The 27760-nt window shown below is 37.7% G+C and overlaps 2 protein-coding genes across 2 annotated transcripts; one reads left to right on the top strand and one right to left on the bottom strand.

Moving 5' to 3' along the window:
• Positions 1-374: 374 nt before the first annotated feature.
• Positions 375-3528, bottom strand: h3f3c (H3 histone, family 3C). Its single transcript, XM_058777639.1, has 4 exons — positions 3383-3528; positions 2375-2518; positions 2140-2293; positions 375-1771 (listed from the first exon to the last, which is right to left on the bottom strand). Exons 2-4 carry the CDS (start codon positions 2500-2502, stop codon positions 1643-1645), a joined length of 411 nt encoding a protein of 136 aa, XP_058633622.1. The 5' UTR covers positions 2503-2518; positions 3383-3528; the 3' UTR covers positions 375-1642.
• A 10847-nt stretch (positions 3529-14375) lies between these two features.
• On the top strand, positions 14376-27253 carry gjd1a (gap junction protein delta 1a). The gene is made up of 2 exons (XM_058774745.1): positions 14376-15280; positions 25145-27253. The coding sequence occupies exons 1-2, from the start codon at positions 15210-15212 to the stop codon at positions 25971-25973; spliced, it is 900 nt and encodes a 299-aa protein (XP_058630728.1). The 5' UTR covers positions 14376-15209; the 3' UTR covers positions 25974-27253.
• Positions 27254-27760: the final 507 nt, after the last annotated feature.

Here is a 27760-nt window from a genome sequence, read left to right as displayed (position 1 = left end):
GAAAACACTGCTTCACCAAGAGGAACTCACACAAAGAAAAAACACAGTAGAATAAACAGTTTCAGTTCCTTATTCATCTAAATCACACTGACAATTTCAGCTTGGTAAAGAATGTAAATATTGGTTGGTATATATTAAAAGTATGGGAAACTTGTGTAACAATTATTTCAGCAGGTAAGGAAACAAATTAAAAAACAGCTTTAGCATGTATTTCTTTGCTGGATTTTGTTTAATTTTTTTTTTGCAGGATTCAACTTTTACCATTTCTTCAATCATTTTTATTGATCAACATTTAAAAGATACTCTAAACACTAGATCATAGGACTAGACCATGATGAATTTGGGTGTTTTTATAAATGACACTGAAAAGTCAGTTTGTGTAACATCTATTTATTACCACCAGAATATGAGAAATTTGGAAAATACAAAGATCAGCTTATTTCAATTTCCGAATAAGAAAAATAAAAGAAGCACAAACATGAGGTTACATTGTGTATCACGAATAGAGGGAAGGAGCAAAGTTCTACCCAAACAAAGTGAAAGACTCAGTACTAGAGTACTAAACATAAAGAATATTTTTTGCTACACTCTGTGACTCTAACGCCGATCTTTAATTTGACAAAACTGGAATTGGAAGAGTGGAAAACGAGAGACAGAAAAAGAGAAAGACAAAGAAAGGAAGGGAGAGCAGGATGTTAGTCGAACAGTGAAGTTGAATGAGAGGCTGGTTTAGAGCGCCCCCCTGTGGCTGCCTGAAGTTATAACAGGAGGAGCAGGATCGGCTTTCACTACAATATGAAATAGGAAAAATAAAACGAATTCAAACTTGATTCTCTGCGGATTAATCCTTTTTTTTTTTTTTAAAGAACAATTCATGTATGCATTGTAAAAAAAAAAGAAAAAGAAAAAAGACACCATATCGACAATAATAGCAATCATCAATATTACAAGTAACAACTTTTTAACCAATAGATGCTGGTTTGCAGTTGAATACGATTCTGCTTTGCTGATCACATCAACCACAGTCACTCACACAGAGAAGAAGTCTGACCCCACACTCACCTCCACTATGAAGGGCCAAGTAAGGATTCAAGCAGGACATGTAAGAACTGGATGGATCAAGGGGGCAGGATGGGGAGGGTACACAAGGTGAGTTTAAAAACATATGCGAGTTGGGGGACTGGCGAGGACAGGTTTCAATAAGGTGGACTGAGGCAGTTTTAGTAGCACCCTGCTGTGGAAGTTTCCGCTCCCCTTAAGCAGACTGACCCCAGACACAACCCTGTTTTTCTCTCTGGGCAGCGGAGTAAATGTGAGCACAGGGTGAGACTTCTTCTCTTTACATGCGTGTTGAATGTGTGGCCCTAAAGCGGGCGGGGTGGACCTCGTTTACACTCCAAATGTGAATGTGTGAGAGTAAGTTTATGTATGTGTTTGTGTATGTGTGTGTGCGTGCGTGTGTGATCAGCAGCACCTGTTACATGCACATATAGGTACCCTACGCGTCATTTAGACAGCACTAGCAGACTGAGACACAGTTACTCCCCATCACTGATACTCTAAACTCTACCAAGAAAAGCAGGAGGAGAACAAGTGGAGAGACAGAAAGAAATAAAGAGGGCAATAGAAAGAAGGGGTGAGTTTAAGCGCGCTCCCCGCGGATGCGGCGTGCCAGCTGGATGTCTTTGGGCATGATGGTGACACGCTTGGCATGGATGGCACACAGGTTAGTGTCTTCAAACAGACCGACCAGGTATGCCTCACTGGCCTCCTGCAAGAATACATACAAAAATCGGTCAGTTAATTGGGCAAAAAAAAACTATCAAATCCAAATCCTCAAACAGAAATGTGTGCAAAAAAGTTCAACATTTAAGGAAAAAAAAAAAAAAAAAGACCAAATATATAATATTTTAAATTAAATAATTTTCTGTTTTAAATAAATTCTAAAGTTGTAATTTAAGTGTTTTTGTTTGAATGTCTTAGTTTTTTTTACTAAATTTTAAAGATTACACATTGTTTATTATAAATAAAGTTTATCAAATCAAAATCAAACTTTATTTAGTGTTGATTTTATTTCCACTAATGAAGATGTATTTTATGGTTTCAGTTTTAGTTAGCTATAATAACCTCAATGCGTACCTGCAGTGCACCAATGGCGGCGCTCTGGAAACGCAGATCAGTTTTGAAGTCCTGGGCAATTTCTCGAACCAGACGCTGGAATGGCAGCTTACGGATCAGCAGCTCAGTGGACTTCTGATACCGACGAATCTCACGCAAAGCCACAGTACCAGGCCTGCAGACAAGAAAGATGCTTAATGCAGGGGTCCTCGCAACTCTTTCTTTGCTGTGTACAATTACAAGTCTGGAATATCACCTGTAGCGGTGAGGTTTCTTGACTCCTCCAGTCGAGGGAGCGCTCTTGCGGGCAGCTTTGGTAGCCAGCTGCTTACGAGGAGCTTTTCCTCCGGTGGACTTACGAGCAGTCTGCTTAGTACGGGCCATTGTTAGTCAATATCACCTGCAAGAAAGGAACACACTGAGTATTTTAGAACACAGTTAAGTCATGACATACAAGGCAGGAATGTAAAACAACTCTAGGAACAAGTTAACATGTTTAATAGTGCTTTCTCCTAGCTGTGTAACATGAAGCACCGAGATGTAAAAGTGAGTAAATCTCTACTATAAATAGCGTCTCTAGTTTTACACTTGTTTTGGTATTTGACTCCCTGCCCCATATATGCTATTTCAGGCCACTTCCTTCAGCACGTCACATTAAACCCAATAAATAAAAGTAACCACTCAGCGTGGACTGATACAGCATTTCAACCAATCTCAGACGACTGTAAAACAACAATAAAGCAGTAGCCAGTAGAGTTTGAAGAGCGGAATAAACTAGCCAATCACAGGCCGTTCTGCCAGTTGTGGGGGGAGATCAGCCTGTCTAAGCCCCGCCCTAAACCGCAAGATTATGGCTGCAATTTGAACGGCAACTGGAGAGAGTCCGTGCATTGAGGCACAGGGGAGGACGTAAACTTTGAAATAAAATTCAAAATCTAACGCATACAACGCAAAACCCATAACACAATACGGTAGCAGGCATCCTTGGGTAACTAAATAATCGCTTAGAAGGAAAATCTGCCGCGAATTTACGCCGTTTGACCGAAGTAAATAGAGACATACGAAAGTGGGACGGATTTCAGTGTGTCCTCCGACACGAAAAGGAGAGCCTATTTCTCTCGCGTCTCGCCATCGGCTTTCTCATTTTCAGACGATGGGATTTTAACATTTTAACGCTTAAAATAAACATTATTCTACAGGAAAGTTTCACAAAGCTGTTGAAAAGTATTTCAGAGAGGAGACAGTGATGCATTGGGGCACTTACCTCAGGTGAACGTGTTTTAATTCGCGCGGTGAAATATGTGCTCGGCTTGTCTGGCAGTGTCAGTATTTACTATCTCACACACAATGGGAGCGGGGCGGCCAGAGCCAAAATGGCCGCGATGTCAATCATTTTCTCCCAGAATGCACCTCAATAAAACCGTAAACACAAAATTGCTGATTTTTACAGTACAAGTTGCGTTATGAATTTGCTTCTCCATTATGAATTTCCTTGGCTTAAAGCCAAGTGTAACAAAACTGATTAATATTAAGTATTAGAAGTACCGTGTTTCAGATGGGGTTTTACTGCAATCCCTTTGTTTTTCTGTTTGTTCCATGGAGGTCATCAAGTTTAGAGGAGACAGACCAATGGGTTCATCCACTGCTGGTTATATAACAACAATAATACTAATGATGATAATTTATTTTATTATTATTATTACGCATCTTAAACATTTTCTGTTAATTTATCAGTTTACTTCTTCACAAAAAAATAGCTTTCAATTTAAGGTATTTTAAGTTTTATTATTTTATACAGATACAGAAGTTTTATCGCCCTAATATATCCTTCAGACATCATCTGGTTTTCATGTATCTTGAGTGTTGGCAATAGATGATCTGAGATCAGTGTTTTACTTATTTCAGGCTGACATTCAAAACCACCCTCCAGCCATGTGGGAACTCTATCTTAACCGAAGACTGCACTCCTCTCCCTCATACTTGCTATCTTTAAGGCTTCAGTGACATTTTAGGAAGGATGTGCCATTTTCTGTTTCCCAAAACATATTTAGTTTATTTTTATATGCCTCATAGTAGTTGCATATGTGTAGAAACACTCATCACGCATTTAGACTACAAAATCTGGCAGGACTGTAATATGATGTAGCGTGCTGAGTGATTGTCTCATGAGTCCTGAAAGCTTGTAGTTAAGGATCAGGGAGTCTCAGAGCCTAAAAGTGCTTTGAAGTCTTTAATGTGACACACTCTCTAATTCATGTATAAATTGGGTAATGCACCAGATGCATTTAAAGATTAGCAATGGTTGCTCAGTAGAAGCAAAGTGGGTCTTATATTTATTTAACTTGGTGTACATATGTGATAAGTATGCAAGAAATGTCTTACAAATGTAGGTGATGTGAAATAATTGAAAGAGTATTAGCCAGGTTTCACAGCAATATACATAACAGTATATTACATAAACACTATTGCCAGAAGTTCAGATGTCCACCTCTTATTATTGTGAGATGAATTACAACATGAGATGCCCTCTATGAAGCTTCACGTACAAGGGAAATACAGATGGTATTACTGCTAATTCAGCAGTTTTATTGCAGCATTTTTCGTTCCACTTGTATGCTTCTCATGGGAATGTAAGGCTCATTCAGTGCTTCCTCTTGGTACCAGCTGCAGTGCCTTTTCCAAACAACAGAGAGCACTGTCCTCCTGATAAAATCAAGCAGACCATCTGATTAGGTAAAGAGGTGGTGGAGACGTTCTAATGGATCCATTCGTTAAAACTGCTGTGCTGTTGGAAGAGCCAGCTACATCACTATTTAATTTCTAAAATATCTAAAAAGCAGCCTTCTCTTTGGCGGATGGACATATTTTTCATATTAGCATGTATTGTATTTTTTCCTCATTTCCCAAACAGATGTTTATGAGTTTTAAGAATATTAGCTCACATCTTGTTTGAAACATCATTTATATGTGACCTTAAAGTACTGATGTGTAATTTTAGTTATAATGTATGTACATATATACATATAATATGTTTATACCTGACTAAACAAAAAGTATACATAGCCTACATAACTGTAAGCAAAGTTTATTTGTGAGGTGACTATGATGTTTAGAGTTTCTGCCCAACATTTCTCATATACACCATTAGAATGATATTTGTGACTGTAGTTCACAAATAAGGCAAACAACAATCCAGTCTATTCTTCCACCCACACTCATTGCCTGTGTGCTCCGAAAGGTCAGCCAGGTATCACAGCAAGGTGAGACTCAGTGTGAAAACAGTTACTGCCCATATGTCCTCATCTCCACACATAACACTTTTTCCATCCCCACAGTCCTGGACCAGGTTTTTTCCAAATCCTCCTATGCGGCTTTTAAGAGCATTTACCTACTATTTACTATGCTTTTGAGGCATACCAACCCAGTCACATTCTAAACTTACAGTGTCTCTGGAAAAGCTTGTTGTTGTGCAGCATGATAATGCTGAGTTACTACCAAATAGGAACTTTGGAGTGCTGAAAAGGTTCAACAATGACCATATTTATGAGCATGGTCAGCAACTATAGCACAGTATGATATGGCAGCTGCTCTATCTGGGCTCACAGAGTGTGGTAAAAACTGAACAAAACATCACCGCCACTATACGGCCAAAGCAATTTCCCCATCCCTGGCAGCTATTTATTAACATAACTTCCATTCGACAAATTTTTTTTATTGCATTTAAATGTGGAATTTGCTATAAATTGCTCTAATTTATAGACCATTCAGATTAATTATATATTAATATATTAATTATATTACCATTCAGAAACTGAATGGTAATCCATTGTTTATGTATGCATGGATTCAAATCCTTTCCACTTTAGAAGATGACACAATTACACAGTATTTAGGGAGGTGGTAGCATAATGATATGGACCAGGAACACTAAGACAGAGGTTAGAGAGTTTATGGCAAGAGAAGAGATCTGGCTCTTTGTGCCCTTGAGCCAAACACTTTGCTCTATGTTATTCCAGCGAGGGCACTGTCCCTGCAATTAGTGCACTGTAAGTAGCTTTGGATTAAAAGCATCTGCTAAATGGCAAAGATAAGTAAGAAAACCCCCAGCAGCATTCATGTTGGTTTCTGTCTTGGCCGCCAGCACTCATATTTTAAAAACACAAAGCTTTGTTCTTATAGTCTCACAGCTAAACCCTGGGGTTGCAGAGGCTCAGTTGTGGATTGTGTCCTTAGTTTGTAGACAGGGTCTGGTATTCTCAAATTACTACTGCGTATGTAGGCAAATTAGTTTTTTTGATGGCTAATCTATGGTGTGTATAAAGCACAAAGTGTTTAACCTGTGTGTGCTTCCAAATTTCCATGGCAGTGCTAAACTAAACACCTTCTATTTGATTGACTTTGAGCCTTTGTACCTTGATTTTACATGAAAATATGTACTGCAGGGTTATTAACTAAGACTAAAACCAGAAAAAATTGAAATAAGAGATAAAAAAAAAAGAAAATACTAAAACTATAATAGTATCTCACTGATAACACTGATGAATAGTAATTAGTCATTGTCATGTCTCTTTTCAAAGTTAAACTGATGGGATGAAATTAATATCAATTAAATTTCAATAATCCTAATATTATATAGTTACACACACATGCAACACAAACAATTAGAGTCATTAAATTTCTTCATGCTTAATTAATTTTCTTAATAGAATTTAGCATTCTAGCCTGACAGAATACTTACAATCCTCATGACATTCTCATGAGATTGTTTTTTGTAGGCTAAAATGATTCAGGACATGATTAAATACAAATGATATTCTTAATACTGTAAAATCATAAAAATCTCATTCACATGATGTTCTTCCCCTTTTAGTCTTCTGCTCACGGTCCACTTCCTTCCAACCCCGTTTCTGCTAATGGCCTGATTTGGTACCCCAGCAGAGTAAACCGGCTCTATATTTAACTTCACATTACTGTAACCTCTGCAGCAGGCTATAGGTGAATCTCATTTGCAGTTACCACTAAAGTAAACATATAGATTAGCACATGCTCAACCCAGTTGATCCTCCTTTTAGATTGTATTCCTGTGACCCTTAGAAAATTCCCAATAAGTCATTTAATTAGTACAACAGCTACAGGAGAACAAATGCAGTCTGAACATGTATCCGTCTTGGTCCCTTGAGAAATGCCTGTGTTGTAACATTTAAAATTCAAATAATTTTTCAAATACATTAACTTAATTAAACCAATATGCAACATTTTGTTGAACAGTGGTCCTCACTATTCTGCATATGCTCCGAACATGAGAAAATAAAAAAGAAAACAATCTGCACATCAGAGTCATTTTAAGTAAATGTGTGTACGTGCGTGTATGTACCATTGCTTAGTGTTAATGATAAAGGTACTGTTATTTTCAGAGGGCTCTGTGAATGTTTGCTGCAACAATTGGAACATTCCCAGCATAGATTTTGGAGCATCCCTGAAAATTCCCTGCAAATGAGTTACCTCTGCGTGGGTAAAAACTGAACAGGATGCAGTGAAACTCGCAAAATTTTGAGTGTAAATTTTGGATGATATTTCAGAATGGAGTCATGATAAAAGATATTCACAACAATCATATACACAAATTTTCTAAAGTCTGGGGTCTATATCTCTATAGATAGAACAATAGTTAGATAGAATGACAGCTAGTAAGATAGAACAATAGAATGATGGAGCGAACGATAAATGACAGAACAACAGAACAATAGATAGAATGATAGATAGATATATAGAGTGATAGATAGAATGATAGATAGAAAGACAGAATGATAGATAGATAGATAGATAGATAGATAGATAGATAGATAGATAGATAGATAGATAGATAGATAGATAGATAGATAGATAGATAGATAGATAGATAGATAGATAGATAGATAGATAGATAATTTTCGAATCCACATTGAATACCCCCATGTGTGTGAGAGAAAAAGAGAAATAGCTGTTCTAGGTCACGGATGACACACCTGTGCCTCTTGCCTTCAAGCTTCACAGCCACCCAAAACCTGACATCCCATAATTTCCGAAACTGTGCATTCCCTGAAACAGCAGCCCTGACAGTCTGACCATGAAGAAAACCCTCCCTCCTCCACCTCCTCACTGTTAACATCTTGCGTGTTCACGCGTGTGTGCATTATGAGAGTAAAAACACCTGACATAGTCAAAGTCAGTGCGTCCTTACCCATAATGCCCCCCTGATAATGACATCGCTGCTTTGTGATTAACTATTTCATTTCAGAGTCACTCAGGCAGTGAGAGTGCGAGAAAGGTTAATGACTGCTTGCTTATGTGGATAGTGAACTCCTCTCCTCTCCCTGTGCAATACAAGACTAATGTAATTATACACAACGTTACCATGACACTGACACACACACACACACACACACACACATGCCTGCACACAGCAGCTACAGAGAGCCGTAGAAATACACATTCGTGTAAATTACAGTTCAAGTAGGTGCTCTATCAAAATGGTAATCAAGCCTTTAAATGTTGTTTGAATAATTTTCTTTCCCTTTTCCACGTCTTCACAGCCCTATAGTCTCTGAGTCACATGGTGGAGGTAAAACAAGGGAACGGGCAAGAGGAGGGAAGGGGGGAGGGAATCAACCCGAAATATTAATCAAATAAATGCAGCACTCAGAGTCACGTGACCGCAACGACGGACAGTGAGAGAAATGAGGCAAGAGAGAGAGATGGGAGATATAAGAAAATTAACTGAATCAAATATAAGTGCATGACAGGCCAACCTTTTAAATATGTGGGTGCAAGCTATAGAAATTGGATAATAGCTTTATTTAGCAAAAGCTGTTTTCCCCTAAATAACATAACAGCTATGACTTTAGTTTTCACTGTACAAAAGTGATTACCTGCAGTTTTAACTTTCACGAAATATTTCACCCAAAAATGAAAATGCTGTCATTACTTACTCACCTACATATCATTCCAAACCTTTATCACTTTCTTTCCTCAGTGGAGCATAAAAGAAGATATTTGATATATTTTTCTTTATTTTATCAAAATTTCAATCTCTGTTATAAAATCCAAAGTGTTTCCAAACATTGGATTTGTAATTGTTTGGTGGAAGATGCAGCTCTACCTCTGCCATGTTAATCTTCTATGACTCTCGTTGATATGTCATATTCATGTAGCAGCAGTGATGACAGAAACAGTTTAGAGAAGAGAAATCAATCAATATATAAAATTGGTCACAAATTTTTGTTCACTTTCCAAATAATAAAAGTATAGCGCATATCCAAAGTTCTGGCATGAAACTCTAGCAGGGCTTGATGCTTACTTTTTTTCCCAAGGAGCACACGTGCTCCTAAGTTTAAAAATTTAGGAGTGCATTAAAAAAAATGTAGGGGCGCAATGCAAATTTTTCAAATTATGTGTTTTAGTTTAATAAGGGGATATAAGGAGACATTTATAAGCACAATTATTTATCAGAATGCAGGAAGTACACAAGATTTTTAAATAAATTTGCTTCAGACTCTATTTAATAGGCTAATTATGTAATTATTTATAGTCCTATTAAACTGTATGTACATTAGATATGTGACGTTATAAAATTTTCACAATAGTCGTTGAAGCTTTTGTCACGGTATAGCCTGTGTTTTTTTTTTGTTTATCACAATATATAGGTTAATTTCTAAGTGAAAAGAAAAGTCCTCCTAACAGGTTAAATAACTTTATTAAAGATCTTTTACTAAAAAAAGACTTTATTTAAAAAAAAAAACACTAAAAATATAAAGTAAACAAGTGTTTCAAGATTAGGGTGCAAAAGATTAAGTTAAAATGAACGAAAGAACAATACGTAACAATTTACAATAAGGTCCCATTTGTTAACATTAGTTAAAGCAGGTTAATATGAACTATCACAATAGCTAATTGTTGCCGTAGTTAATATTCTTTGTTAATGTTGATTAATAAAAATACAACTATTTATTGTTAGTTAATGTTAGCTCCATTGAATAATATTAGCAGACACAACTTTTGATTTTCTAATATATTATTAAAAGTTGAAATTAACATGACCTAAGATTAATAAATGCAGTCACTGTTATTTCATGTCAACTAACATTGAAGGGTTAGTTCACCCAAAAATGAAAATTCTGTCATTAATTACTCACCTTAATGGGAGAAGCATAGAGGGCAGAGCGTCACGTTATTTAAAGGGGAAGTTCATGCGTTAATGAGTAGCAAAGGATTAAGTAGCTGCATTGATTACTTTTATGCCACTGATCAGGCTTTTATATGTAGTTTGGGGTAACAAAGGGTTTTATAGGTTTGACTGAAATAATAATGCAATAACTGACACTTTAAATCAATGTTTCAAGTAACAACAACAAAATGTCGGAATGTCTCTGTTTGTTATGGTTTGTGAAACCCGCCCACTGCCAGTTTACCCAATTGTATTTCGGCACCGCGGGTTGCCAGTTGGCGGAAAACACAACGTGTTTAATTTCATTCATCATCATGTGCTCTCGTTCCTGTTGATGTCGTTAATCTGGCAACCTGCCTGTGCGTCAAGTCTGAGGAGGAGGGGCCGGGTGAAAAAAACCGTCTCCAATATTTTGAATTTGGACTGCAATACCTAGTTCAACCACTCGGTGTCAATCCTACATACAGCACCTTTAATGACAGAATTTTCATTTTTGAGTGAACTATCCTTTTAATGTAACCTGTTGTTACCGAACAATAATAATGAATCGGTCAATACAGTATATAGATAGGCCAAGTATGAAAATAAATAGCTCATTAAGTCTTTAAGTATTAACTTAACTTAACATTGGTGCTATGGTGAAGACTAATGTGAATATAAATATCTAGGCTAAATGACTGTTTGAAACATTTACATAGCTGCTGTGTTTACAGGGTTGTTGGGGTAACGGCACAGCGTCAGCGCCCTCTAGTGCCGAGTGTGTTGCTGCTTCCCAATTCGCATACTATCCGTCCTAAATAGTATTCTAAAATAGAATTAGTATGTCCCAAATCATATGTTGAAAAGAGTATGCCAAAGGTTCCCGGATGGTCTACTACTTGAGATTAAAATTCGAAGTGCAGATCAATGCACACTCCAATGGCTAATATTGCCCCACAACACATTGCAAACTACAAACTACAAATACGCATAAAAAGTGTTTAAAAACTACAAAAAAATGGCGGATATGCGAGACCAACGGACAGGCAGAGAAAGGGGTTTGAGTGATAAATAATTCATGTCTAACCTGATTAAAAATATGAAGAGTTTGGTTCCAAAACGCGATAAACGCCATTTAAAAAAAAATTGAGTGTCCTCCAAAATCAGTATTTTATCTGGTCGGTAAAAGTCAATTTTTAATTTTACGCAAAATGCGATATCCGCCATGTTATTCTGTCATGTTTTCTCCCTAATCTTCCCAAACCGCGACAAATGCCAGTCTCCCTTCTCTGCAGAATGCATACATCCGCGCAACCAATCACAGCGCACCATTCCACGCATTGTAAACTGTAATGGCGGCGCTTTGAATACACTCGGCATCCTAGTTTTCCTCATCTACTTTGTACTTTGTGATCAACAAACAAACCAAAAATACGATACATCGCATGTGATTGTCATGCGCATCTTGTCAGTAAAGCTGGTTCTGTGATCTCCATCACGTGCTTTCAGATGGAGCGGCATTTAATACACAGAGCCGTAGATCACTGACAAGCTACGCAATATGGCGTTAATAATCGCAGATGAATCGCATTCGATTATGAAAGCGATATTGCGTAGCTTGTCAGTGTATGTGTTTTTATTAATGCCATTAATGATTTGTTAATACAGGGTACTGTATAGCACTAGTCAACTAAATGAATGTAACATGGCAAAGATGAATGCACGTTTGGAAGTTGAATGTAAGGGAAATGTAATTTTGGAATTTCTGTGGTCTAATGTGATATTGTTGTTCATGATTAAATTGTTTTTTATTGTTGTAATTAATTTATAGCATTAACAAGATGAATTTTTAGTCCAGTGCCTGTAGCCTTATAAGATTAGTATTGACCAAGTTCAGAGGCTGTCATATGTGGATCAACAGTTTCAATATGAAAAATAACTTTTATAAAAAGTGTCATGGATTTATTGCATTTTGGGGGAAAAAATAACCAGTTTTTATAATAAATCTTTGAAAATCAAAATTTGGATTTGAATTTTTAATGTTATTATAACCTAAAGATGCTATGTGAAAATTTGAAACAGAAAATAATGATTTTCATCTTGCCACTTTCTTGGTAAAGAAAACACATTTTTACTCAAATGAATCAAAATGGATTTATAGCATTTTGGAACCAAACATATTTATTTAATGTTATGTGTTATGCTCGTTCCACCTTTCTTCTCATCTGTGCTCATTTGAATTAAATCGTTGCCTTTTTAAAGTTCAATAATCGTATGAGGCTGTATCGCTGTTTTCCATAAATAAATTAAAGAAATTAATACATTTGTTATAGGCTACTGTGTAAGTCAGGCTGTTTTGTATTTTATAATTGTATTTGCACTCATTCTCCTAAATACATTTTCCAGTTCGCACACATCTATTTTTAGTCACAAATGCGAGTGAAATGATCGCACTGTCGAGCCCTGTCTAGATGGCAGCTGATTGGTTCCTTTTGTATCAACAGACAATGAGCTTGCTGCTCAACATTCAAATACTTGGCTAGTGTTTGTTGTATCAGTTGCAGTGCGCTTAAGAAACCCTCCACCTTCCCCAGTTCCACCTGTATAGATCTGCTACGTGGTGATTCATGTATGCTATATGGGGGTTATTTCATATGTGCAGTAGTAATATTTCTTACACACAGTAGCATGTTGTTGATGTATCTGCTGCCGCAGCAGCAGCAGCATAGTAGATCTCTTCCGCCAAGACCAAACACATTAATACCAGAGATTATGTGAGATGAGAGGGTCTGTATTACATAGTATTACTTACTACTGGAGAAAGTGTAAAGGCTAACTTGGATCACATGTGCTGTAATAACCAATCACATTACAGCCTTGTTGGGCGACGCTCAATCGCCATTTACGGATACCATAGGAATGAATGTGAAATGCCGTAAGCTGAATCCCACCTGTCGCAAAAAGTCTGTGACTTCTCTTATAAAATGGAATTTTTTCCAGTGTAAACTCTAAAAATAGTTCAATCCAATAGTATTGCTTAGTGTAAAACTGTTGAGGATTAGCCAATAGGCTGTCGATTCATTAACTGATGAGCTGTTTCCTCTAAAAGCTGTTTATTCAGCGTAGTGAAGCCTCTCTTCCATTGACATCCATTCAAATAAAACGGCCTCTGGTCTCCTTTTTGTTAGCATTAGCCATTATGCTTTTTTGGCTAATGGTTGCAGGCTTGCATTCTAGTGGCTTTGTTAATACTGCCATGTACATTACCATGCTAAACCCTCCGAGAGTTGTCATGACAGAACTACTATTAATTATATATAAATAAATCATTTTTACGAATATGTTAGAAACGATGCATCGCGATATAAATGGCAACTTGTATCCGATGCACACTTTTTAAATCTTTGCATCGTTAACTTTTATGCCGATTCACCAATGTGAATCATTGAATCTTACCATCCCTAGTATATTATAATGCACAATATTTTTTCTTAGTGGAAGCTTTAGGATGACATGACTGGTAAAGGTTATAAAATAATTTTAACTCAAACCATTTCTGCAGTAATGGCTATACATTATCGCTTACACATTTTTAGCATATATTCCAAAGAGGCATGTGGCACACACTGAGGATTGGATAGAGATGATGGGGAGGAAAAGGATTCAGAACAGAAGAGAAGAATAGGTGTGATAGTAGTAAGCTGACTACATTGAGAGGAAGCGAGAGATGGGTTAGGCAGTGCAGAATTACCCTTCCCCAATAATCCTCTTGACACTAGAGTAAAAAGAAAAATTTGGGGGGAGAAAAGAGGTCCTGAAAGTGAGGATGTGTCATTATTAATGTGTATGTGGTGAGATAAGTGCACAAGATTAGAACCCGTTTGGCTCCTGCAGCAGGCATATTCTGAACAGCAGCACAAGTGAAACAGTCAGCAGAGCAGAGAAGAATGAGAGAAAGAAGAGGGAGGGGAGAGGAGAGCAGGTCTAGGATGGAGGGAGGGAGGGAGGAGGGAGGGTGGCATGCTTACGGCATGTAACAGAGGGAAAGCGAGAGAGAAGAGGAGGAGGAGCGGAGGGAAAGGTATCATCAGCAGCAACAGCAGTGCAGCACAAAGACGAAAAGAACGGGGAAGGTGTGGAGAGAGCGAGCAGGAGAGAGAGAAAAGAGAGGATGAGGTTTGAAGAAGACTGAGCCCTTTGCCGCAGACATGATCACGGGCTCATCAGTCAACCGGACGTAACCTTGATGATCCTCGTCTGCTGCTGCTGCCGCTGCTGCTGCTGCCACAGCCACACACTGGAGCACTGCCGATAGTGTGTGTATGTGTCTGTGTGTGTGTGCGAGGGTGCGCTCAGGCGTTGCTATGAGATTCAGAGACCCGCTTCATCATCCGTGTGCTCTTGCATGTGTGCTCCTTTAGCGTTCACCTCAACTAATGGGAAAAGAGAGCCCGCAGTGACCGTCAAGTGAGTGAGTGTGTGTGAGTTTGAGTTGAGTGTGCATGTGGAGGAAAGGGTAGAAAAGGTCAGATAGGTGTAGAGAGTGTATATTTGCAGCACAGGATGCAAGAGCAGGTAGAGCGTTCTACACCCTGAGAGAGAGATAACACAGTGAAGGTGGCCAGTGTGTGTGCGTGTGTGAGAGACTGAGAGATGCAGTATGGTTGAAGTCTCTCAGCCTCAGCATCATCAGATTTTCTGCTGCAGATGCTACACTAGCTCATCTCTGCACTAGAGCGCTAACCTGACACACACACACGCTCAGACGCACACAGCTGCGGCTTCAAGAGGAGCCCCAAGAATCCCATCAAAGGTCAATAGAGGGACACTGGAAGAGTTGCCGAGGGCAAAGGTCGTGACAGCTGAGACTGAAGGTCAGAGCAGGAGTGAGAGCTATAAACGCGGAATCATGGGCGAGTGGACTATACTGGAGAGATTGCTGGAGGCTGCGGTGCAGCAGCACTCTACTATGATCGGCAGGTAAGAGCTGTAGTGCAACACACACACACACCTCACAAAAGGACTGTACCCTGATAAAACCTTATATATGAAGGTTCAATTTGATCACATCAGTAAATGCATTAGGTCAGTCTAGGTGAATGTTAAGTTCTACATGTGCTAATACATTTTTACATGTATTCACATTGTATAAATTAACCTATTTAATGTATGAAGAATAGATCTATCTATCTATCTTTTATTCAGCATGGATGCAATTGCATTTCAATTATAATATATATTAATATTAATATATAAAAATATAATATATGTTATATGTTATAATATAGTTATATGTTCTTGGTCATTTTAGAACTGTATGCATTCCTCTCAGTCTCTCTCTTTAATGCAAAATAAATTGTCAGTAATCAATAGGCTGTATTATGAGCTTTAAAGTCTCAGACCCAGAGATTTAGTATTAATCAAGAGATGGCTGCTAAAAATGAACAGTTGATATAAAGCATATTGACAAATCAGGGAAGAATATTACAGTCCCATTACCACATAAACACACACCCACCCACAATAACCATGTGTGTCATGAAGGCATGTTGAGATTGGGAGCTTAAAGTGTGCACATTTGTGTGTGTGTGTGTGTGTGCGTGTGTGTGTGCCAGACTTGAGTAAGCACTACTCTCTGCTGTGCTCATTAACCTTAACTGCAGGTAGCCTCACATCAAGGGCACGTCCTTCTCCTGTCTGTGAGAGGTTTGTGGCACAGAGGGCATGTAAGTGAGTGTGTGCAGGACACTTAAGTGTATGTATTTTGTTTCTGCACACATACTGAAAATTGCATTCTAAGCGATGATGCTGAGAAAAAACATGTTCATGTAATTTAGTCAATCACAACACTTTCCTCATAAAATGACAATTTATCAGGCATCTCATCGTCAATGTCTTTTCACTTCTTTTATGTATTAACTTTACAGTTTTCAGGGAGGGGGGGGGGGGTAGCTTGAGTCAAATTGTTTTCTTATTTAGTATTTTGTCAAACATGCCTTTCAATAGATGTCTTTAAGTGTTTTTTCATCTAATGAATCTTCAGCATGTAAAGGAATACTCATTTCACCTTAGGTGATGTAATAAACTTCCATCAGTCCAACACTGCTTAAACCAGCAGTCAATCACTTAACATCAATCGATCACAAAACATCTGACACTAAATGGAAAGCTGACTTGCCATCGTTTAATGAATCCTTAATGTGGGTTTGTCTGAGGTTAGCTAACTGTTTCATACATTATGTAACTCTATATATGAGGGAAATGCATACACACACACATGTTTGTTTTTGTGAAAAGTGGGGACATCCCATAGGCGAAATGGTTTTTATACTGTACAAACTGTATGTGCTATTTCCCTACACCAACCCTACACCTAACCCTACTCCTTACAGGAAACTTTGCGCTATTTCAGATTTTCAATACACTCCATTCTGTGTGATTTATAAGCGTTTTGGAAAGTGGGGACATGGGGTAATGTCCTGAAAAGTCACCTTCTCCTTGTAATACCTATGTCATACCCTTGTCATTATACAAGTTTATGTCCTCATTTGTCACAAAAATGTGCGCACACGCACACACACACACACATTTGTTATTCTATTATGGTTAGAACTTTCTATTGACTTCTGTTGTTTTCACACTGAGTTAATGATATTTTCCTTCCTCTAACCTTAAACCTAACCCTTATGGACACCTTTCTGCATGTTAAATTTTTCATAAATACATTATTTAGTGGGTTTATTGAGTCTTTTTCTCGTCGAGACAATTGACTCTTTTTAAAGATTTTGTACTATACATAGGGACATTTGATCCACACAATGTAGACAAAACAAGACCCACACGCACACATATAGATTAATGCAAAGACACACAACTTGTTTTTCAAACGGTGGAGCTGTTTTGGAATTTGCATGGCAGTGTTGTGTAGTTGAAAACACGTGTCTGCTAATGTATGTGTGAGCTTGTGAGGTAATCAGAGTATTCTTCTCTCTGTCCCTTTGAGGTCTGATCAAGCACTTGAGGCCGGAATCATAGCGACAGAATGAATAAATGAATGAACAGATGAATAAAGCCTCTACTATCATTCATCAGCTGCTGCAATCCTCCCTCCCTCCCTCCCTCCCTCAGAAAACACATAGAGACAAACACACACTGCAGCTCAGCCACTTTCAGTCTCAGGCTTTATGAGTGTTGTCACACACACTCACACTCTGTTCTTTTTCTCGCTGGGAGAGAGTCTAAATGGTTCAGAACAGTTTGATCTTTCTTTACCAAATTGATCCTAACAAAAGCACAGGCAAACACTTGTATGTGTGGCTGTATGTGCATGCTTGCAGTTGAAAGCTGATATGTTGTAGTTTCAACTAGTCAATATTTTCTTTCCGTCATTGTTTTGAGTGGTCACAACAGTGTAATCTATACCATTCTCCATTTACTGTTTGGTCTGGACAACATATGGGTCAGCAGAACAAACATACACATTTCATTATTATAACACGTCCTTATGTTTTGCGGTTATAGTCACGTTAAAATCTACTAATATTCTTTCACAGATTAAATATAGAAAGAATCATCACTCTCTTTCTATCTTTCATAATCTCTTGCCACACACGCACATGCACACACCTCCTGTGCAAATGCAGATGATTAAGCGTCACCTGTGAGATGGAAGCAGAGAGAGTAATGTGTTCATATATCACTCAATCTTTATTGCAGCACTAGAGAGGGGAGTGAAATAAACAAGCCCCATATTTAAATTCAATGTAAGTACATGTATAGCACATTTTCTAAAAGATATTATTTCAAAGCAGACTTACAGAAAATTCTTGTTTCAGTTTTACAATTAAGAAGTCTCCAACTTTAATTATTAGCAACTATACTAATTACTTAGAAATTTATCACTAACCTCATTCCTTTAAAAAAAATGTGGTATTTGTACATATGCAATACAATTATTTATTTACTTATTATTATTTTATTATTATTACACACACACACCAAAGAATCCATGGGAAAAATGCATCACAGTTTCCACAAGAATATAGCAGCACATTGCAAATAATAAGAAATATTTCTTGAGCACCCAACCAAATCAGCATATTAGAATGATTTCAGAAGGATCATGCGACACTAAAGACTGGAGAAATGCAATCATGAATAAATTACATTTATTAAAATAGAAATCAGTTATTTTAAATTGTAATAATACTTCTAAATAATACTATTTTTACTGTATTCTGATCAAATAAATGCAGCCTTTGTGAGCATTAAAGCCTTAATAAACTTAACTTTAGAAATGTAGTATTAAGGTGTAACCTGGAAGTAGAGCACCATGCTGAACTGACAGAACTACAGGAACACTGTTTAAAAGTAAAAATCCCAGCCCTTCATTCTTTCTTATTGTATCAAACACACACACACACACACACACACATACACATACACATACAGACATTGTGAGTGAGTAGCTCAGCATGCTTTGATAAAGTCTATGTACAAATTATTTTTCTGAAGTCATGGTGCATGCATACAACTAACATTACATCTTATTTTCTCATCCTTTCATCTACTTAGTTGCTTTTGTCTCTCGGGAATTTATTTTTTTCTTCACTTGTCTTCTTTCATTTTTTTCATTTAGGATGTAGGGCATTAGCTGCATCTTATTTGAAGTAGGAAGTCTTTATTGACACAGAGGAGACAGAAAAGGAGAAAGAGAGCGAGTGAGTTAGTGGAAGAGATAGAGAGCATGTGAGGTAAATCTCTAGAGTGATAGTCATTTGCAAACACATATCTGTCCCGGTGTCCTCGTTTTCCATGTTTGAATAAGTGTGTGTGTGTGTGTTGTGGTTTATTTAGCTATCCTTTGGAGACAAGTGTGTCTACAGCAGTTATTTAAATATGATAAAACCTCATTTGACATTTGAGTACGCCCTCGTTTGGAGAATCAGTTTATAATATCTTTATTTTATTTTTTAGTTCAAAAAAAAGAAAAGAAAAAAAAAAGGTAAAAAAGGTTAAAGACATTACAATTAGCTTTTTTTTCTTTTCTTTTTTTTTTAATAAAAACATCAACTGTGATGCACTCATTTTGATAGATCCATGCATAAATGAGAACAAGCACAGGTTCTTCATATCAGGTGCTTCTGTGGAGAGGCAGAGGGGCACCGGGACACATGACACAGGTCAGGTCAGCTGTATAAAATCAGATGAGATAGTCAGCTATAAAAACATGGCAAGGAGATGCTTTCCTACCAAGGACATTGTTTATTTGAAGAACGAGTGTGTTTTGATGTGGAGAAAGAGAGAATATGTAGAGAGACACAGAGAAAGTGAGCTGAAAATCTCAGAAAAGCTCTCAAAGTTCATGAATAATTGATGTGAGAAGATGCTGTTAGTTCTAGTAAACTTTTCTTGTTCTTTCTGGTATGTAAAAATAAATACAAAACTTTTGGAGCGTTATTTCACCCAAATAAAATTGTGTTTTGTTGGTTCGTGTGTGTATAAGTATACTTGGGAAATAAAATACTTATATACTATTCTTGTGTGTTTGCATGTACTCTGAAAAAAGTATTTTTGTCTTGTTTTCCAGTATAAATATATCTAAACATTTTTAAATCAAGAAACATTTCTTTGAGGAAAAAAACTAATTTATTTTTCTTTCCCCAATGGCGTATTAATGATAATTTGTTTTCCTTTTAAGCTTAAACTCACTTATTTTTTATATATTTATTATATATTTTTTTGGATTAAAAAAACTTGAGAAATGGAATGTGGGCATACATACTACATAAAGAAATAATGTGTTTAAAGGTCTGTGTGACTTTAGAAACAAAAAAAGCACAGAAAGCTTGACAGTCTTATGTCCAAACATGGAGAGAGTCAGTGTACCGTACACATTTCCAGCTGCTTGCTCACACACACACACACACACACACACACACACTCCATTCACTGTAAATTACACTGCCGCAAACTGACACGCTATACACAATATGCGTGTTACTGCACACACACCAGGTGCTTTAAAAGGAGTCCTTTCAGTAGGTTTTATTTCCTGAATATGCTGTTTCTTAGTACTTGCTCCCAGTCGTCTCTCTCCATCTGTCTCTCCGTATCTGTCTATTTGTCTCATTGCTCCTCTAGTCTGCCTCTGCCCATCTGTCTGTCTCCGCTTGCCTCCTTCCTTTTCTCGTCATATTCATGCTCTTTCTTTCTCTCTTGAGTTCACCTTGAAATGTCTCTCTTTCTCATTCCCTATGTGTTTTTCATCATCCCCCATTTCCACACTTTTAGTATGTAGGTTTATTCCTTCCTGTGCCCTTGGTACGCCTACTTTCTCTCGTTCTCTCTCATTCCAGGCTCTACACTTTCCTCTCTTTCCCAATATTCCATCAATCATTCCTCTCTCCCTCCCTCCTTCCTTATCGCTCTCTCTCTCTGGTACAGTGCAGAGTGCTGAGTGGTTCACTATGTGGTTGCTATAGTAACGGCAGCAGGGAGTGGGGGATGTGCTGCTAATTTAAAGACCCACCAGGGCCTTTGGTCATTGATACAGTGCTGAAGAACTAACGTTAGTTTTTTCGTATCCTACGGTAATTATCATTAAGTGTTAAATAAAGGTTACACCGTCTGCTGGTTGAACTGAGAAACATCTCTTGCTGTTATACTACAGTAAAGTGCTGTTGAGTTTGATCAAGAGTCATAACTGTCCTACTTAGTGCAGCGCAAATGTTCACCATATGTCCATTAAAACCAGTGCTAACCGTCCTAGACAGCACTGAGCTAACATTAGTCTGTCTGACTCAGAGCACAAACTATTTCCCATTATTCTTTTCAAATTCATTTTCTCTGTAGCGATTTTAAAATATTCAATTCTATAATGAAGAATTCTATTCCATGAACCTAATCAACCAGCTATGAAATTAATCACAACATCGTGAATCTTGATTTGAAGACAAAGAAATAGAAGAGAAAAAGGTAAAAGGGTGTGTATTCAAATTCCTTTTTTAGGCAATAAACTATGCATACACTTGAAGAATTGAGAATAATGCCATTAAATGACTAACTTTTCATCAAATTAACTTTCAGAGTATACAAATATGTACAATATAAAAACCGGTCTATTTTTTTGCATTGACTCCCCATAACTGCCCTAATATTGAATAAACAGCTATCATTCTGAAAATGAATTTCTGAAAATGAATCAGGAATGCCTCACTTTCATTTTCTATGCTTAATTAAGTCTGGAAGGAGGAAACTTCACTTAAGACTCTCCACCATTGATAGAAAGCAAAACCAGTTTGTCTTTATTACTCTCTATCCAGTAAAATGCACTACTGTTCAAAAGTTTGGGGACCTTTGAATTTTTTTTCTTTTTTTTTTTTTTTCTTTAATGAATACTTTTATTTAGCAAGAGTTTATTAAAATGATCAAAGGGGCAGTGAAGATATTTATTTTGTTACAAAACACTTGTATTTCAAATAAATGCTGTTCTTTTAAAATTTCAAATCATTGAAGAATCCTGAAAAACACATTTTCCACAAAAATATAAAGCAGCACAACTGTAACGGGTGCTGAAAATTCAGCTTTGCCGCACAGGAATTATTACATTTAAAACTTATGAAAATAAAAAAAAGTTATTTTTCATTTCTAATAATATTTCACAATATTAATGTTTTACTTTCTTAATCAAACAAATGAACCTAGGTGAGAGCATAAAAACTTAATATACCAACTGAATAACAACAATATAAAATATAGAAAAGAACAATTATTTTATTATTAATTGCCACACAACCAGGGCTGATGCTCAATGTCTCTACAAATTTATGCAAGTGTACTGTAGAATGGCACTATATTCAGTTACAAGGACAGTCTCCGTAGAGAAAGCTGGGGTTAAGTGCTGTGCTCATGGGCACATACTTATATTTCAAGCATCGCCCCATACAACCTTTTCATTAGCAACAGATCTTCAGCTACTAAGCTACACCACCCAATGCTAAAAAATAAGCTGAGGGACTTGGACTGAGGGCTATATGAATCATTCTTTAAGGATGAACAGAAAATGCCATTGTTGTGGAGTTAGTAGTTTAACTCGGTCGACAGGACCTAAATGAAGTACTTTATGAGTAACCCCCAGTTTCACAGACAAGGCTTAAGCTAGTCCCATACTAAAATGCATGTTTGAGCTGTCTCAACTGAAAATATCTTGCTCTGACATATTTTAAAATAAGGCATTTTTGCAAAAGTTGCTTAAATACCTTAATTTAACTAAGGCCCCCGTTTGTCAAACTGGGCCTATAAGTCTTAATACTAAATGCAAAATACTGGTACTGTATATGTATTATATAGCTCACACTATGTGTGTGTGTGTGTGTGTGTGTGTGTGTGAGAGAGAGAGAGAGAGAGAGAGAGAGAGAAAAAATGTATGTGCTCATGCATCAAGACCAGCCTGCAATGAAATAACGTCATGGCTGGTACTAGAGCAAGGTTATTGTGAGTGAAGGACGGTCTCAGCACAAGGGTGTGTGTGGATCTGTGTGTGTAGGTGTGTGTGAGGAAAAGAGCTAGACAGACTGAGGAAGATTTGTGTGCTCAGGCTGCATCTGTTGAGAGAGGCAGTGTGTGTGAGGCAGAAGGGTGGAGATGTTTCGCTCTAAATGGCACACTCACGTGAGTCCCATGCGTAAAAGCTTCAAGGTGTTGTCCTTCTCCTCATGACACTCACATTGTGTGTCGTATGTCACATTAGTATGTTGCATGTGTGATTGTGAGTTCACACATCTCCTCTGTTCTTATCTGCCACCATGATCAGATGTGTCTGAGTCTGTGCTTGTGTGTTGATTTCTCTCTCTCTCTGTGTGTGTGTGTGTGTGTGTGTTTCTTCATAAATTTTTTCATTGAGTTCCAATTTAAGCTTGCAAAGAGCTGATAAGAGAGCAGAGATGGGGACAGCCTCCCAACACAAACTCTGATAGCCTTGATGCAGCATGCCCCAGTTATCATCAGCAGGGAACATATGCCTGCACGCACGTGAATGAATGTTAAAACATAGAAGCTGTTCTTGAATGGTCTACATAGATATTTTCAATATCAATGAAGCTCATGAAGTGTGTAATTTCTGTGCCACTAGTTCAGAGCTCTGCACATCACTTACAGAAAATGTAAAAAAAAATTAATTAGGAATTTGTCCCCTCATTTTAGATAAATTGTGGCCACATTGACTTAATTAATTCCCACAATATATTAATTCTGTCCCTTGTTTTATTGCCACAGTTTACACAAATTAAAACCAAGGAACAGAGTAGTACAACGTGCTCACGATTTGACTAAAACAAAGGAATGAATTAAGTCATGTGAACTAATTCTTAATTTGGGGCCACAATATATTTTATTTATCCCCAGCATGTCATATCCAGGTCTCCATGCATTAGCCAAAATATTAGATGTTTTTGACTTCAACTGTGGCTGACCTTACAGATCGGCAAGATTTGTCACATTGACTTGAAAAAGAAGCTGTCAGGTCAGATACTTTCTGCTTCTTGTAGTGACCCTCACATGGTATTTGCTTTCTTTAGTGCAGATGAAGTGGATTAGATGCAATATTTGTCAAATAAACAGTAGGGTTATTTATTTAACATATTAATTGGGGAAAAAATAAAATAACACGTTAAAATAAAGGCATGTAACACACCCTGCTCAGACCTGTACATTCTTCATGAAGTGGGATCTACATTTTTGATCAGTTTTATTATACAATATAACATTAAGATTACATGAAAATTATTTTTACTTTTTGGTCTGTGCAGCATCACATTAAGTCAAACACACCTAATGATACTTTGTCAAACAGGTTACCCATCTGCCATTAGTCATACAAATTGATAGCCCTGCCACAAAAATCACATTGGTTGAACAGAGTCAGGCTGCCCTAGTGAAAAATAAATATACTTAAATGTATTTGAAATAAATGTATTTCATGCTAAGTATACTTCAAATACCTTTTCATATTTATGTACTTAATAAAATGCCCTGCAATTTTACTTTTAGTATACTAGACCGGTATACTTCACGTCTGCTATATCGGAACAACTAATTTTGTACCTAATGCTCTTTAATTGTGCGGAAGTAGTGCTGAAGTCCAATTAAATACATACTTAGTATATTTGATTGTGCTAAAGTGGGACCATTGCAAGTATATACTTGCGGTACACTTTAAATATTTTGCATTTAAAGACCGATATTATTCAAAGATCATACAATCCTCATCAAAAGCGACATTAAAACACATTTTAGACTTAATATTAAGAAATGTGCATTGTGCACAAGTTGTACGCCAAATAAAGTTTTATTATAATTTTTATATCAGGAAGTCTCAAAGTATATAGCAGTAAATATGTTAATAGATTTGAACTATACTTAGTATGAAATAAATGGATTTTAAATATATTACTTTTTACTAGAGTGTTCAAATGAAAAATGTGAAAATATGGAATGTTGGGGAAATAGGAATGGCTTACTTTTCATATCAAGCTGAAACAGAAACGTTTTTTTAACTTCAAATAATTACAAATTAAAGCATAAAATGAGTAGCAGGTAATTTAGAAATGCTAAATGCCTGCATTAACTCTGCTTCTTACAGTAATTACTCACTATTTTGTCATGTGTTTTGTGCACGTGTCTGCGTTTGTGAGATAGAGGGAGTTAGAAAAGCAGTTTAGCACTGTGCCTTTGAATGAAAAAATGAACTCTAACTAATCCTTTTTTCTTCTCGCTTTTTCTTCCTTCCCGTCTCTACCACTACTTTCCTCTTTCTTTCTGTCTCTTCTTTTCTCTCCCCCAAAGGATCCTGCTGACAGTGGTGGTGATATTCCGGATCCTGATCGTGGGTATAGTGGGAGAGAAGGTGTACGAGGACGAACAGATTATGTTTATATGTAACACGCTGCAACCGGGTTGCAACCAGGCCTGCTACGACAAAGCCTTCCCCATCTCCCATATCCGTTACTGGGTTTTCCAGATCATCTTGGTGTGTACGCCCAGCCTCTGTTTTATCACTTACTCAGTTCACCAGTCTGCCAAGCACAAAGATCGCAGTTACACCCTCCTGCACGGCCCGTACATCGAACACGGACACGGGGTGGGCCGCAAGCTCCGCAACATCAACGGTATCTTGGTGCACCCGGAAAGCAAAGATGACCGCGACTGTCTGGATTTGAAAGACATTCCCAACATTCCGCAAGGGGTCACATACTCCAAAAGTGCCAAGATCCGTCAGCAGGAGGGCATCTCCCGCTTCTATGTCATACAAGTGGTGTTCCGGAACGTTCTGGAAATCGGCTTTCTCGCCGGCCAGTACTTCCTGTACGGATTCAACGTTCCTGCCATGTTTGAGTGCGACCGCTACCCTTGTGTGAAGGAGGTCGAATGCTACGTGTCACGTCCCACGGAGAAGACAGTTTTCCTGGTGTTCATGTTCGCAGTTAGCGGGATCTGCGTGGTGCTAAATTTGGCTGAGCTCAACCATCTGGGCTGGCGGAAGATTAAGACGGCCATCCGTGGCGTCCAGGCTCGCAGGAAGTCCATTTGTGAGATCCGGAAAAAGGATGTGTCCCACCTTTCCTCTGTGCCCAACCTGGGCCGCACCCAGTCTAGCGAATCGGCCTATGTCTGACAGCGAATAGGGGAGGGGCTTAGACGAGGTTGGGAGTGGCTGACAAGGCGACGGCCACGCCCTGTGCTGCAGACATGACATTGCAAATTTTATGCATAGTTTGGACAGGGTGAGAGAGGGGTAGGGTGAAAACAAAAAAGCAAAAGGAAAAGGGAGGACTGGAGCAAATCAGATTTGGCATTCTAAACTTTATGGAAAATAAAACTGCTTTTTCGGACTTTAATGACAAGCGCTGGGGAACAGAGCATACTCATACTTAATAGACAAACACATTTACACCACACACATACTGATATCCCTGAGCCCTGCTTAACAACAAAAGTCTTCCGACAAAAAAAGAGAAATTTAAGAAGCAAATCTGATTCGAGTTGCTTGATGTCAAAAGAGATAGAAAGATGGAGGGATGTAGCTAAAGGGCAGCTCAGCATGTGACTCAGAAGCATTGTAAAGTATGAAAAATGTTCTCCAGGGTCAATGCTGAGACATCCCTCACATTTTGAACAACTGGAAAGAGAAAAAAGGAGGACAAACAAAAGAGTATAAAACCGTACCTCAGCACAGACACCTCTACGCCTCTCCCCCACTTGCTTTCTTTCATTTTCTGTCTCTTTCTGCATAGTTTTATAGATATAGCTATTAAGTACACAAGGCAAGAAGAGAGAACGAACATTCATGTACTGATAAGCCACCCCCTCATTTGCTGGAGGGCCATAAGAGATTCCATCCTCATGCAAAAACCAACATTGACACACCACAGTCCCCAGTCCAAATCCCAGGATTCCTCTGTTTCACCAACCCCCCCATTCATTACTGTACATATCTCAGAATATCGATATTGCAGCATCCATGTATTTCACACAATGAAGTGTAGCTTTTGCCATTATTTAAAAAGAATTACACATTGATTGCCAAAAACAAAAAAGAAAGAAAAAAAAAACTGAATTGTGTTGTTTATCTGCATTTGTTCTGTAATGGACAGGAAAAATAGTGATTTTATACTATGGGCATTTCCAGACAAAGGCATGTTACGATGCATCATTAGAATGGCTAGATAGTGTTACGAGCTGTGTATAGAAACAGACTGTTTCTTTTTTGCACCCAATATTTTTGAGGTGTATTCTGAAGCATGCGGGAGGAGATCTATAGCTCTATGGGAATGGCAGAGAGAGTCTATACTGACTAAGGCTCCAATGCAGCAATAATATATAAAGATATACGTAAATTATAAATAAATATATGCTATAAAAATAAATGAATAAACTATTAAAGAAATAAATGGAATATAATGGCATAATGATTTCTTTGTCACTTGATTCTGTGCATGCGTGTGCACAAATGTGTATTTCCATCTAAGTGGGCATGCTATGCTGGAGGGTTTTGTCCAGGATGAAATCATTGCAGGGATGAAGGTGGTGAAAGCATAAATCACAAACCAATACACAGCACTGCATCACCTGCATAGATGTTCTCTGAATGACAGAGACAATGTGTGTGTGTGTGTGTGTGTGTGTATGTGTGCATTTTACCTTGACCCAGTTGGAAAAGCATTCACACACTAAATAGGCTGACACTACCTGGGTTTCCATCCAAATGTTTCACAAAGAGAATGTGCAACATTATATGTGTTTTTATCAACTATGCACGCTACTTGAAGAAGCCTCTCTATTGGCATCTTTGTTGTGAGTAAGTTCAGAAACACATGCTTAAATAGTCTAAATGTCATTATTTTTGTAAAAAATTGAATGTTTCAATTGTGATTGTTGACATGAGAAAACCCACCTGTGCAT

This window comes from Onychostoma macrolepis, chromosome 05 (assembly GCF_012432095.1).
Source record: "Onychostoma macrolepis isolate SWU-2019 chromosome 05, ASM1243209v1, whole genome shotgun sequence".
Classification (NCBI taxonomy): Eukaryota; Metazoa; Chordata; class Actinopteri; order Cypriniformes; family Cyprinidae; genus Onychostoma; species Onychostoma macrolepis.
The sequence above is the reverse complement of the archived record's forward strand: the minus strand, read 5'-3'. Positions and strand labels throughout refer to the sequence as shown.